The sequence below is a fragment of the Equus asinus genome, chromosome 3, assembly GCF_041296235.1.
Source record: "Equus asinus isolate D_3611 breed Donkey chromosome 3, EquAss-T2T_v2, whole genome shotgun sequence".
NCBI classification, from domain to species: domain Eukaryota; kingdom Metazoa; phylum Chordata; class Mammalia; order Perissodactyla; family Equidae; genus Equus; species Equus asinus.
This window is the reverse complement of record NC_091792.1, coordinates 22,061,650-22,076,378: the sequence shown is the minus strand read 5'-3', so window position 1 is coordinate 22,076,378 and position 14,729 is coordinate 22,061,650. Positions and strand designations below refer to the sequence as shown.

The window sequence follows — 14,729 nt, the reverse complement described above, 5'->3', positions numbered from 1 at the left end:
TAAAAATAGTAGTCCTTGCATTCTGTTTGCATCCAGGTAGTCTGATTTAGGCTCGAATTGCCCAGGTGAAGGTGTCAGTTTGTCCAGTATCAGCTGCAAGTTCAAGTGTAGGGTCTGTGTGGGGTCCTCTAATGTTGACACCAGTTAAACAGTTTTGATGGAGACAAGCACAACATCCAGTGCTTTCAGACCTTGTCCTTGATCCTGTCCACGAGTGTACTCTCTCATCCATCCCTTTTAATTACCTTCTCCAAACTAATTACAAAGCCTCAAGCTTTGAGCACATATGTAAGTTTTCTTCTTCCACCCATCTTTGGCTATCACTATTTCAAATATGTGACTCTCTAATTCTCAGCCAGAAAGCACAGTACCAAGAGGGAGTGATGATAGCTTCCCATCTTGACGTATACGTTGTTCACAGTGGAAGGCGATGCTCTAACGCCTGGCTATATTTACGTTCTCCAGGTCCCTTTCTTTGCCCACCAACATACTCCACCCCAAATACCCTTCTGCCACACTTCCCTGCCCCAATTATTGAACATCTGTCACTTTGTTCCTCTATTTACTGTCCGTGGTCTCCAGTTCCAAAAACATATGAAGTCCCAGATCTCAAAGTGGTGGACTGCTTGCCCATTAGGAAGTGGTGAAAACGTATTTTATAGGAGAGAGAAAATAAAGAACCTCGTAAGTGTTAGGAAGTCAACGTGACAATGAGTACCGGAATTCCCAGTTTTATAGACAGCCCAAGAGGATTAAATAGTAACTGCAGAACAAGGGATGGGATTCCATCTCATACCCCTTTTTGTCCCATTAAAAAAAAGGAAAAGAGGGGCTGGCCCTGTGGCCGAGTGGTTAAGTTCACGCGCTCCACTACAGGCGGCCCAGTGTTTCATTGGTTCGAATCCTAGGCGAGGACATGGCACTGCTCATCAAACCACGCTGAGGCAGCATCCCACATGCCACAACTAGAAGGACCCACAACGAAGAATATACAACCATGTACAGGGGGGCTTTGGGGAGAAAAAGGAAAAAAATAATATCAAAAAAAAAAAAGGAAAAGAAAAGAAAAACAAGATTACCTCTGGGAAAGCACTAGAGAAAGAATGTTGTGCCAAATATTATGGGCCTAATTATCCTTAAAAATCGTCACCAGCTATGGGTTACAATAATTTACAAGGCTTGAAATACTTTTGTCTCAAAATGGGGTTTTAAAAATATAAACATATAGGTAAGAAAAGGACATAATTTAAGCTGTATGAAGCATAAAAAAATGAAATAAACAAACTAGATTACCTGTGGGGAGATATTAGAAAGAATGGGAACTTTGATGGAACAAAGATAAACTCTTATTTCTTTTTATTATTACCCAGGGCTTCGTCTGTAAGCAAAATATTGGGAGCTCAATTCAGAGGAATTTAGCCTCCTGAATTGTTGCCTACAGATGTTCCTTATTAGGAAGTAGGGCAGTATATTCAGTAAATATTATCATCGCTCCTTCTTAAGAAATGGGAAAGTCTCATTAAATAGAAAACTATGTTCTTTACTATTGTCTTTCCCCTGATAGTGGCTTAAACCATTTTTCTTCATTAAATGAAAATGTACTTCATACTTTTTAGGAAAATTATCACCCAGTTTGAAAACTTGTGTAGATATTTTTTGGATGGAGCTGGGACTTAAAATGAGTGCTTTTGTCTATTAACTGTCACCCACATTAAACTTGTGAGTATAGGAAGAAGCAAAGAGATGTGGATTCCATGTAGACAAAGCAGTGAGATAGAATGAGATGCCCCCAAATGCAGAGCTCTATGATTCTCAGCGTAAAATTACTGATAACAAAGACACTAGACGCTGTGTCTGGGGAGGCTGTGCTGACAAAAAGAAGGGCATCACTAAACAAACTGTGTGGTACATGTGAAGTATCGTGTATGAAGAGGAATATAGGAAAATGGTGGTGATGTTGAGCTTCCTGTGAATTCAACGCTTAAGCTTCAGAGAGAATGAGTGAAATCAGCTACTTAATGTATTTTCTACAAAATCAGAATTTAGAAATTTACTCTAAATATTTTAGTTGTTTCAGGCAAAGCTTAAATAATATGCTTTTCATTCCAGATCTCGTATTGTCTAACTTATTGCATGTGTACATATATACATATATAAGCACATTTAACCATGACAGGTCACACAAATAAAACAACCTGAAAGGAAGCTATAAGTAAGTCTTTGAGACAAGCGAGATATTAGTGGAATATGGAAAAATATATTTTAGAATTTCCCTATGATTTATTATTGGGAGGGGGAATAATTTAAGGTAGTCAATAAAAACTGTATATTATCTCTGATTCTAAGATATCTCATGTTTATAAAAGAAGTCACTGCCAAGCTGTGATTCATTATATCTGAAGGTGAGTCCAGGGAAAGTACACGCATGTGTGTGTGTGTGTGTGTGTGTGTGTGTTTAAGCCATCTGTAAGATTCTGATGATCAGCTAGCTTTAATGACTGATAAAATAATTTATCCAAAGAAAGACGTGATACCAGGCCAGTTGATATGAACTGAGTCCACGAGCTTTCACATAATTAACTATTGGGATTGAGACCTGAGGTCACCTTTGTCAACATGCTTTAACTATTTGTTCTGGAAAATTATTACTCCATTAAATGTGACTAAAAAAACACACACTCAATAAGTAATTTCACTGCTTGCTTCAGAAAACTTGTTACTAACTGTGCTAGTTCCCTAGGGCTGCCATAACCAATTACCACAAACTGAGTAGCTTAAAAACAGAAATTTAGGGGCCAGCCCTGTGGCTGAGTGGTTAAGTTTGTGGGCTCACTTCAGCGTCCCGGGGTTCATTGGTTCAGATCCTGGGCACGGACAGACACACCGCTCATCAAGCCACGCTGTGGTGGCATCCCACATGGAAAAACTAGAATGACATACAACTAGGATATACAACTATGTACTGGGGCATCGGGGAGAAAAAAAAAGAGAGAGTAAGACTGGCAACAGATGTTAGCTCAGGGCCAATCTTCCTCACCAAAAAGCATACCTAAAAACAAACAAAGAAACACTCTAAAAAACCCAGAAATTAGTCTGCCACTGTTCTAGAGGCTGGAGTCTGAAATGAAGGAGTTGGCAGGGCCATGCTCTCGTCTGAGGCTCTCCGGGAAGACCCCTCCTTGACTCTTCCTAGCTTCTGGGGATTGCCATCGCTCATTGCTATCTTTTGGCCTGGAGACATACCCCTCCAGTCACTGCCTCCTTCATCACGTGCAGGTCTCTCTGACCATGATGGTGTGGAAGGTCTCATCTTTGATCTGCGCTTTGATTCCTTTTTTGCTGAGCTGCAAAATCCTGAATTTATTTTGTCTGATAGAAATGCAAAACTCTTTTATGTGAGTTCATTGATTATCTAATAACATTTGAAAAATCTTATTCCTAGTAGAAGTTTGCTATGTTATGAGTGACCTATTACCGTTTTTCTTTCTGACTCTCCTAATCACTTTGTGCTTTGAGTATCCAAGGATAGAGTACAGGTGGAGATTGATACAAACGTCTCTTAGGCTGACCTTGAAGATGACAAGTTCAGAAGGTCTTTTCACACTGGCATCTTTATAGGGAAAATTCTGCATTGGAGTCATCTCAAAGTGTAGGAAAAATTTCCATATTATTGTCTTGTCTTATTTCTGAAAGCCTGATTCCAGAAGACACCTCCTCTCTGAATATCCTGTCTACTGGGAATTTAAAATTTGGGAGATTGAAATTAGAGATAGCAAATCATTAGTTAGGGGCCAAGACACAAAGTAAGCAAATAAGATGTATCACCAACGATTGCCATGTTAATTTCAGGCCAACTCCTTGCCACCTCTGGCCTGGACTCATGCTTCTATAAACTTATATCATGTGTCGACTCTTTCTAAGTGTCATGATATCACTGAGCATAATTTGGAATTCAGTAGTCACATTAGGGAACTTTTGATATGAACGATGTTGTTTGAGAGGTGCCATGGAAAAAGGAGGATCAATAATTCAAACATCCAATGCTCTGCTTTATTTTTGTTATAAGGAATCTTCCAAAAGAAATTCAAACTGTAAAATTGTTTTTTTAAAAAACAACCTCAAAATATCTTTCTTTAAGATACCCTCAAATCACAGTTTAAAACTGCTTTCAGTATATTATTTCTCTTCCCATTCTATGATCTTCCATTATGCTCCATTCATATCCCTCCTTTTTTACTTCTTCATTTTCTCTCTGGTCAATCAGAAACCTCCAAAATCTGATAGCCTCTTGAAGTGAAACTTGCTTAAAAGCAGGATGAACCATTTATGATTGGTTTTAAGCCTAGTTTCAGCCTGATCAAAGAGTCATTGCTCAAGATTTTAGATAGGAAGGAATTCAAAGACTACAATAATTTGTAAAGAAAGGCTCAAGAAGACAGAATAATGACATTTTGCCATTGCATGGTAAAAACGAGACACTTACAGCATGGACGTTACTTCTAAGACCACTGGTATGGTACAAGGTGTAGTGAAAATATGAACACTGATATTCATTTAGCTTCCCTAAGGACTATTTCTGCAGTCATTTGTCAGGAATGTGGTCCATATATTCCAAAAGATCACTTTTCAATCTTCATTGTTACTAAAATGTATATAAAAATGTAAAATTAGAATAATGGGTGATTTTTAAAACAGACTGGTACCAAATCTAGAAACTTCTCCCCAGTTGTTCTGTTATTTGGAAGCTGGGTTAACTAGTTTAGACATACACTTTAATGATTGTCTTAAATATTGTTGTGCATCCACAGATAAAAAAAAAGATAATCCAACAAAAAGAACTGAAATATTTCGTTTTCACAGGTGTTCAAAGAACCATCATAGGAAACTTGAAACTATAGAGCCTGACCTTTCAAACAGCGGTGCAGATCTGGATGGAACACAGACCTAGATACTATCAGCCTATGTTTCAGGTTAGGATAAATGGAGAATGAACTTGAAAGTGACAGAAAGCTGAGATGATCTACTTAAACTCAACTGATGGGAATGTGAACTGAGTTGAACTATGTTGACATCGATTAACAGTTTGCTCCCAGATTTCTTAACCAGGAAAGTCAGACTCTAAACCAGTAAATAACTTCACTGTTTGCTTTAGAAAATTCTGGTAAACCAATTATGTGGGCAAATAATGTGTTCACTTGGCCAAGTCGCTTTCTATTCTTGTCAACGCTTTGCTCAGCTGGACAAACCGCTCACTTTTTGGAACAAAAATTTGCTCATCAGAATCCTCTTCAAGATTTTCATCCTACTGGGTCTGCTGATGCTACACAGTGTGCCAGGAAATTTGCCCAGTGCACTCAGTGGCCTGCCTTTATAGATGTGCTTTAAAGCCCGCAAGCCAAGACCCTCAAACTCTGTACATATCTTTCATCAGATTCCTCCTTTTGAGACATTACTGAGGCAATATCAGGGTAGTAATTCTTTCATGTTGCAGCAAAGGGAGTGAATTCAACTTTGATAAAATTTATTTTAGTGGTCCTTATTCAAATGTGACAGCGGAAAGCAGACTAAAATATACCGCGACAGTTTACCCATTAGAAACCTTTGCCAGCAAGTAAAGGGGCTTATTGGGAAAGCAAGGAAGTTTTTCAATTTAAATATATTCCAGTTTGTTAAGGCCACTATTATTTACTTGCTTATTAATTAATTGATTTATGGGTTGATTTTTAAAGTCTAGGATTTTGTTTTTTGATAATTCAGAGCTGATTCAGGGTAATACGTTTCGTACCCTCCTACTTCTCAGTTAAGTACTTTAACCAACTAGGAAACCTGAAAAATTAATTATAGATTCCTCCAATTTCCTGTATTCATTCTATTATAACTAGCATTGATGTTAAAATGATATTCAACAAAAATACATTTTGCAATACATTCCAAAATAAGGCCTTTTTATAAGATGTATATGGATAGATAGACAGATAAGAAGATAAATAGATAGATGATAGAGATTAATAAATATATGTATACATAGATGTATAGATATACAGATATATTGATATACAGATAATGGCACTTTTCAGTTATGTCTAGGCTTGACGCTAGCATCTAAGTATGTTAGGCTGAGCAGATGTTAGTATGTGGTGTCTTTCTAAAATGCCAATAGTTTTAAAATGGAGACGGTGTATGAAGTTGTGTTATATTTCAGAAGCATTAGAGTGTTAAAAAGTATGTTTTGTTATGAAGGATACGCATCATTAAATCTAAATCACTGATAATTTAACCTAGGAATAGGCAGTTCAAGTACTTCACCTATGGTCACAAAGAAAATAAAAGCTGAATTATAGCCACCTAGAGCAAAAGTTCTTTTTAAATGTAAAACCTTTAGGAGAAATGTCCTGATGTTCTTTTGAAAATCACAGAATCTACTTTTTGACATATAGCTCATGTAAAGTGTTAATAAAATTGCAATCATTTGTTAAAATAAATAAACTATTGCTTTTTGAAACTTCTTGAATCTGATGTTTATAGTAAAATGAATTTCAAGGTTATAGGTTTTTGTGTTTCTTTAAGCAAATCACCACTCACATCAATAAATATCTCTAATTGTTAACATGTAGGAATTTTAGCAATGCAAGAGGTGAATGTCTATATACTTCTGTAGAAAGAAATATGTGACTATAGTATATAAATTAACCTATATGACATATGTCACAGTGTTTGAAGAATTTAGTGATTTTTCCAAATCTAGAGATTTATATATTCTAATATCTCTTTTTTCTTTGATATAAAAATATGTTTGCATACATAGATAAAAGATATATCACTCATTGAAATGATTCTTTTGCAATAAATACGCAGGGGAAAATAGTTTACGGTAATGATCATTGTCAATGTTTACTTTTAGTTCTTATTCTTCCTGGAATTTATTTCTAATTACCAGCTTATGTTATAAAATTTATTTAACATCATTGAAGTAGAGTAAATAGGCGCCTTAATATATTCAACGTAATAAAGGCTACCAGCCTAATGAGTAAAATAGAATAAAATTTGAAGAACATAAAATGAGTTCATTATCGATGTTGAGGAAGAATTTGCATATTTTAGAAAACATCGACAATTAAGGAAGTATTCAACTGACAGAGAGTAGGAGACAAAGAACTTAAAGCTTGCCATAATAGTTTTTTATGAAAAGAAACTTAGACTATAATGATTTGGGATGGATTATGAGGTATCCCACAGTAGAATACAAGGCATTCATTGAAAAATAGTCATGTTTATAAAACAGTCATAGGTACCATCATCTAAACATGTTAGCACAATATAAAGTTGAAAATCCGGAGTTGTTCTACATTAGTATAAATAAACTGGTGCAAGAATGAAGCTTTGTTTATTTTTATAACAGCCATGAAGTTTAATGGCAGATCAGAATGTCGTGAATTGCAATGATTTAGCTTTTTTTCTCTGAGGAAACTATGAAACATATGAAAAATAAAACAAATGCCTTAGAGAAAATCATCATATTAATTAATGAAATTTGATGTGGTATAATGTAAGAAATCTGTGTCTTAGTTTATGAACATTCATTCTCTTTGAAATTAAGTTGAGGCAATAAGGATCTGGGTGCATCAGCGAGGTTTATTGAATTAAATGATTTTAAGAGAATTACATAGCTAAGTTTGGGAACAGTGATCATTAACCAAAGCACAGCAAATGTAGAGGTGAAACTACAGGATGGTCCCAACAAAAAGCCAGGAAATTAAGGCATTTAGGTCAGAGGACTGACAACACTTTTACTTTTAAGTGACAGAGCACTTATCTTTTCTGCCGTGCTATAATTATTTCAAAGCATCAGAATTTGTGAGTTTATTCCTTCCAGTTTAATGTGTGAATGCTTTTGCAGTTCTCATTTTGTGTTATTTAATGGAGACTTTTGAAGGCTAAGTGAATTCAAAATTTTAAATTTTTCTTCTGCTACACAATTTGATATTCAGAATAGTCATTTTTTATTTTTAATTGAATACATATACACATATGTTACTTTTTGATGTGTAACTTTAAAACATTTCTATAAATTTTAATGATTTTTAAAATAAATGACTGCTTTTTGAAAAATGAAATTGTATATATAAATGTATATATATTTATTTGTTGTACATTTATATACGTGTATATGTTATATAAGTGTGGGTATATGTATACATATATATATATACACACACACACACGTGAGATTATATACATAATATCACAAATATCATGTCCAATTTGGTAATTTGGTGCATATGTATTTATCCATGTAACCTCATCCAGGAAATGGAGCATTTCCAGCCCCCAGGAATACACAATCTTGCTCTCTACCAGTAAATTAGCACATTTGTAAATATAACCATTATTCTGACTACTATCATCATCATTTTTTTATGTATTCTTGAAATAAAGAGGAATGTATTCACACGATAAGTATTCTCGTATGTCTGATTTTTTTGGTCATAACTGTATCTATGAGAGCCGTTAATGTTGTCTTTAGCTTCAGTTTTTTGTCATTGTTGCCAAATTGTAAGTATAAGTACCTATTATATAACAGTGTACTTTTACATTATACCATTGATAAATATTGTGCCCAGTTTTAGACAATTATTAATGAATTCACTGTGAATATTGTGGATGTCTTTTGTGGTCGTACACATTCATTTAACATTCTTTTGATGGTCATATACATTCATTCATTGGACGTTTTGTTAGTTGCCTATTGCTGCAGTAACAAATTGACACAAATGTACTTATGTAAAACAATAAACGTTTATTATCTTCCATTTCTGGAAGTCAGAGGTCCAAAATGGAGCTCATAGGGCTAAAATCAAAGTGTTGGGAGCACTGCATTTTTCCTGGAAACTCTAAGGAAGTATTTGTTTTTTTTTGCTTTTTCCAGTTTTTATAAGCTGTCCCCATTCCTTAGCTCTTTGTCCTCTTTCCATCTTCAAACTAACAGTGAGTCACATCTTTCTCCCATTGTAACACTCTTACAGTTACGCTCCTGACACGCTCTTGCTAAGGACTCTTGTGATTACATTGGGCACACCCAGATAATCTATCTTAAGATCCTTATTTTAATCACATTTGTGAAGTCTGTTTTTCCATGTAAGTATCATATTCATGGACATTTGGCTGGGGGGGGGGGGTCGTTATTCTGCTACCACAGGTGTACTTGGAAGAGTAGATTTGACAGGTCACAGGGTCAACATAAGCTTATGTTTAATAAATACTTCCAGTTACCCAAGTGTTTTTGCTGATTTGTATGGATTTACGTGTAACGTATGAGGTTTCCAGTTGTTTACATCCGTAGCAACACTTGATACCACCAGTATTTTTAACTTTAGCCATTCTGGGCATGTAGGGGCATTTTATTTTTGTCTTAATCTATATTTAACTTGAGGAATTATTTTGAGCACTTTTCATTTGCTTCCTGGAAACTTGTAACGTGTTTTTGAAATATATCTGTTCAAGTATTTTGACTATTTGTATGGTGGTTCATCTCTGGCTTATGGATTCCCTGGAGTTATTTATATATTCTCAATATTAGCCCTTTGTTTTAGATATATGTATCCTAAGCATCTTCTCCCAGTCATTATAAATGCTGCCTTTCGGAGAAAAGATGTTTTAAATTTACTGCAGTCCTATGTGACAATCTTTCCTTTTCTTATTTATGATTATTGCTTTCTTTGTCCTGTTTAAGAGAGATTTGTCATTCACACTGTGACAAAATTTTTATCTTTTAATCAAAATAACTATTCTTAACTATACTAAATTTCCCAATTGAAAATAATTCCAGTGTATAATTTTTATGAATAAAATTGATAAATCTCCATAATAGTTTTTTCTCTGAATAATGTATGCATTGCATTGTTTTTTCTTCTATTGTTTACGTAGCTCTTAACAATTATACACAGTATTCTAAATATAAAATGAAATATCATTTTATATTTTACTGTTTTAAGAAAAATAGCTTATTTTAATTAATTTTTAAAAGTAAAATCATAGAATTATTTATATTCCATGTAAAACAAAACATTCAAGGAGATTTTAATGGTTGGAAACAAAATACTGCTGTTCTTTTCTAAACAGCAATACACACGACGGCTGAACTTTATTGAGCATTTTGTTTACTATGATTTTGGCCACAAATTATAGAAATACTATTTCAAAATGGCTGTAATAACACAGAAATATATTATTTCAAAAACAAAGAATTCAATAGAGCCAGCTCTAGAGAATAACTTTCGTGTGTCAATAGGGGCTCACGTTCTTTCTCTATCTCTTCACTGATATCTTTGGTTTTAGCTTATCCTTAGATAATTGCTGATGTTTCAGGTTTCAAATATTGATGGAAAGCTATTCAAAGCAAAATAACACTAGGCTTTATGCATTTATATTCTAGAAGTAAACGGTGCTTCAGCAAACTTACTTTCACACATCGTTGGCCAGAAATGTGTCACAAATCCCCTTCTGAATCAATTTGTGATGAAGAATATGGCAGCTGAGTGTGTAGCTGAATGAAGCTGGGATTTTGGGGGGCACTTACTTGTTAATTTAAAGATATATGTAGGGGTCAGCTCAATGGCATAGTTGTTAAGTTTGTATGCTCCGCTTTGGTGGCCTGGGGTTCACGGGTTTGAATCCCCAGTGTGGACCTACACACTACTTCTGAAGCCATGCTGCGGTGGCATAACACTCACAAAAATAGAGGAAGATTGCCACAGATGTTAGCTCAGCAACAATCTTCCTCAAGCAAAAAAGAGGAAGATTGGCAACAGATATTTGCTCAGGGCCAGTCTTCCTCATCAAAAATAAATAAATATATATATACACAATAAATATGCTGTAGTACACTGATTTTTACCTAAGCTATAGCGATTTCCCTATCCTCTACTTTTAAATGGATTCTGTGAAATATATTGATCAAACAAGATACAACATATGTATGCCATACTTCATTGCAGGGCACATATTCACTGTGCTGTCTGATATTATGATGTCCAGTTATTATAACGTGTTATTCTACTAATTAGATCCAACATTCTATTTGACTTTTGTTTTTACCCTCTCTCTCTCTCTCTTTCTCTTTCCATTTCCAATTGTTTTTCCTCTCATTCTCTTTCTTCATCATAGTAGAGTTCGTTTCTATCTATAATCCTGTGTTAACTCAGTTAATGTTTTATTTAGCATTTCTCCTACAGAAGAATGTATTTTAAAACTCCTTAAAACTGTCAATTTGATTAAGTAAATATATTCTCAAAATTCACATAAAATAATTTAGGTAAGTAGATAACCACTGAGGAAATTATATCATTTTTCTTAATTTTATTTCATTGTTTGGTGTTAATACAAGCAACATTATAAAGCAAAACCACATCTTATAAATCAGAGTAAAAGTGGTAAAAATAAAAAGAGTAGGGGCTGGCCTGGTGGCACGGCAGTTAAATTCGTACATTCTGCCCCAGTCTGCTTGGGATCCAGGGTGTGGACCTATGTACCCTTTGTCAAGCCATGCTGTGGCAGGCCTCTCACATATAAAGTAGAGGAGAATAGGAATGGATGTTAGCTCAGGGGCAGTCTTCTTTGGCAAAAAAGAGGAGGATTGGCAGCAGATGTTAGTTCAGGGCTAATCTTCCTCAAAAAATAAAAATAATAAAAATAATAATAAAAAGGAAAAAATTAAAAAAGAGTAATAAAAATATCTGTTAGGATGACTGAAAGAGTCTCTCTCATACACTGCTGGTGGAAACATGAATTGTTACAATTGTTATAGTCAACATGAAAAGTAATACATCAATAGCTGTTAAAATTAAAACTATAAATACAGTGCAACCTAGAAATTTAACTCTTAGGGATCTATCCCATATAAGTAAAATCAGCAATAATGAAAATATAGGTATGTGATTGGTTATTACATCATTACTTAAGTTAAAAAACAAAACTAAACTAAAAAACAGCCAAATATCTATTAACAGAATTAAGGTTGAGAATAATACATGTTTCACGTATGCTTTATATTAAATATACGTTTTATGTATTAATTGAAATGGAGGTATTTCTATAAGGCAATATTAAGAAAGAAAAAGCATGGAAAATTACATAAAACATAATTTCATTTTAAATAATGATTTGTTAAAGACCCCTTCTATATTTATATCTAGTTTTCATATTAGGAAGAAAGCTAAGGTTGGATCCACATAAAGCTCTTACTGATAATAAGAGATATTGAGCTTGACGTGTGCTTCTAGAAGTATGCACACATTTTGAAAATTAGACACCAATGCTAACTATACAGTATTAGTGTGTGTGTTTGTGGATGTGTTTGCGTGTTTCAGAAATGTCATCTTGCAGCACACCAAGGGTTTGCAAACATCTTCCATACAGTACGATGGTAAATATTTTATGTTTTGCTGGCTATACATACAGTCTCAGTGGCCATGGCTTCTCCTCTTTGTCCTCCCCCCTCTTCTCATCCCCCTCGACCATCCCCCTCTTCCTCCTCCTCCTCCTTTTCCTCCTTCTTCCCACTCTATAAAATGTGATAAATAAATGAAAAGTAATAGGATATATTGGAGTATATGAGGAAGCCATTTGGTTCCAAACTAATTCAGCCTGATCTTATTTTTCCAAAAGGGCCTGATGTGGCCTGTTGAACATGCACTGTACATATGTTTTAAATATTTACAATGTCCCAAAGACAAGAATGATGCGTTTAAAGACAAGAGATGTAGCTTCTCCCCATATCAGCATTTCCTTAAGGATAAGCATCTCTTCCTGGGAACTAAGGATTAATTACCCACCTGCTGTGCTCACCTTGTGACTACTGACCCGCTGTGCCAGTTAAGTATCTTGTGACAGTAGTAAAAGAGATATCCCTATCATATGTGATGTATGATCTTTGTCCCAAGATGGTATATAACCACACTGTACACCCTACTTCTTTGGTTTCCTTTCTTCCTTGGGGAAGGAAGACCCCAGGCTATAGACCTCGAATCTGGCTCAAAATAAACTCATCATAATTTTGATTTACATATTGATTATCCATCAACAAATGTAAAAATCATTCTTAGCACATGCAACGCACGATAACAGGCCATGGACTGAACTTGTTCCATGAGTCATAATTTACCAACACCTACTGTGTGTAAGATTTCTTTAACTTGCTTTTCTTCTCTCAAAATATATTTTATGAAGCTCTCCACTTTTAGTTATAAATTTCCATTATTTCTTCTAACATTGCTAACTATTCTGTGGTATGCACTGTTTACTTTAAATTGATTCCTGTCTATAAACATAGAAAGTACCCTACTAAAACTAATATTTCATTGAAAAATATCTTATACTTCTTACAGTGCGTAAAAGAAGGAAGGAGCTTTCTCTGCACTCTCTGATCCTTCCTTTTTCTTCTGCTCTGACCTCCTCTGCTTTAAGGAAAATAGTTGACTATTCTGTGGGATGTCAGTGAGAAGAAGGACTCAAAGATTCTATCGAATACAAACACCTGCTCATACCATCCTGCTCATACCTTCAGGGAGGGGAGGTTGCTGGATTCAGTGGATCTGTTTGGGTGGGTTTAGGAGTGAGAGAGGGCAGCTCATGTGTCCTTCTGGAATGTTGACTCCAGAACCATGAAGAGTCTGTGAAGTCACTCTACTTGCCACCTAACAAGTAGCCTGCCACAGTTCAATTATTCATTAATATGTATGTGTATAATATATACATATAATGTAACTACTACAGTATATACTATTAAAATACATAAAAATACACAGAGAGCCAAGGCCTGACCAACAGTTGGCAGTCTGGAGGTATGCAAACATCTGTGCAGAATTTTGCGCCGCCTGCTGCTGTTGCTGCCATTGCTCCTCGGGCTGTTGCACTGTACAAATCTGCCTCCAATGTCCGCAGCCCTCATCCTGCCACATGGCTTAGGCCGCCACCCCAGACTGTGGTCTATGTACCAGGGCAGGAGCTCTTGAATACCTCCCTTGTGGCCACACCACCGCCTCAAGAACAGAAGCAGATGCTGAGAGAACATTGGTTCCTGCTCGTCCCAACAATGCAATGAAACCCATCTGGAAAGCTATGGAAGTGCTGCTGAGGATCCACACCTCTGAACAGCTGCACATGCTGAAGCCCCCCCGAATCTCTTTGTTCCAAGGTGGATGAAGCTGTGGCGGTTCCACGCGCTCATCACCTCAAGAAAGGAGGGGCCCAGAAGGTGGGCGCTGTTGCTGCTGCTCTCCCTTAGACAAGGAAAAAGCCAAATAACCCCTCATAGAATTCAGCACAAAGTTTGAAGACTTCCTAGCTTGTCCTGTGGACCTCAGCACCAAGAACCACAAATTAAATTGTTTTATTTCAAAAGGCGAATTATGAAGTCATGAAGTTTTCTATTGAAAGAATATATTCTCTGACTTCTGCTGTGGGCCAGACGGTGTTAATTTTTCTTTTTTCTATTGTGGGTTTTGATTGTTTCCCTCAGAAAATGACTTTATTTGATGTACCCAGGTCTTAAGTTTCCCAATTAAAAACCAAAATCTCCATTAAAAAAAAATTGGGTAAACCTCTGGATCAGGGACTAGATCTTTTTCTTACAGAGAGTCCTGTTCCTATTCCCCATGCTTCATTTCTCCAGGAGGCAGGTGATGGGAACTAGATGTGCCTATGACTACAGGGGTTACACCACAAAGAGGGAT

The 14,729-nt window shown here is 35.7% G+C and overlaps 1 protein-coding gene across 1 annotated transcript in view; it reads left to right on the top strand.

The window, feature by feature from the left end:
• Nucleotides 1–14,281, top strand: part of LOC139044914 (polyadenylate-binding protein 4) — a 62,207-nt gene extending 47,926 nt beyond the window's left edge. Inside the window, 3 exon segments of the mRNA XM_070506460.1 lie at nucleotides 13,803–14,114; nucleotides 14,117–14,166; nucleotides 14,168–14,281. Of these exon segments, the coding sequence (XP_070362561.1) occupies nucleotides 13,803–14,114; nucleotides 14,117–14,166; nucleotides 14,168–14,281 (476 nt within the window).
• Nucleotides 14,282–14,729: the final 448 nt, after the last annotated feature.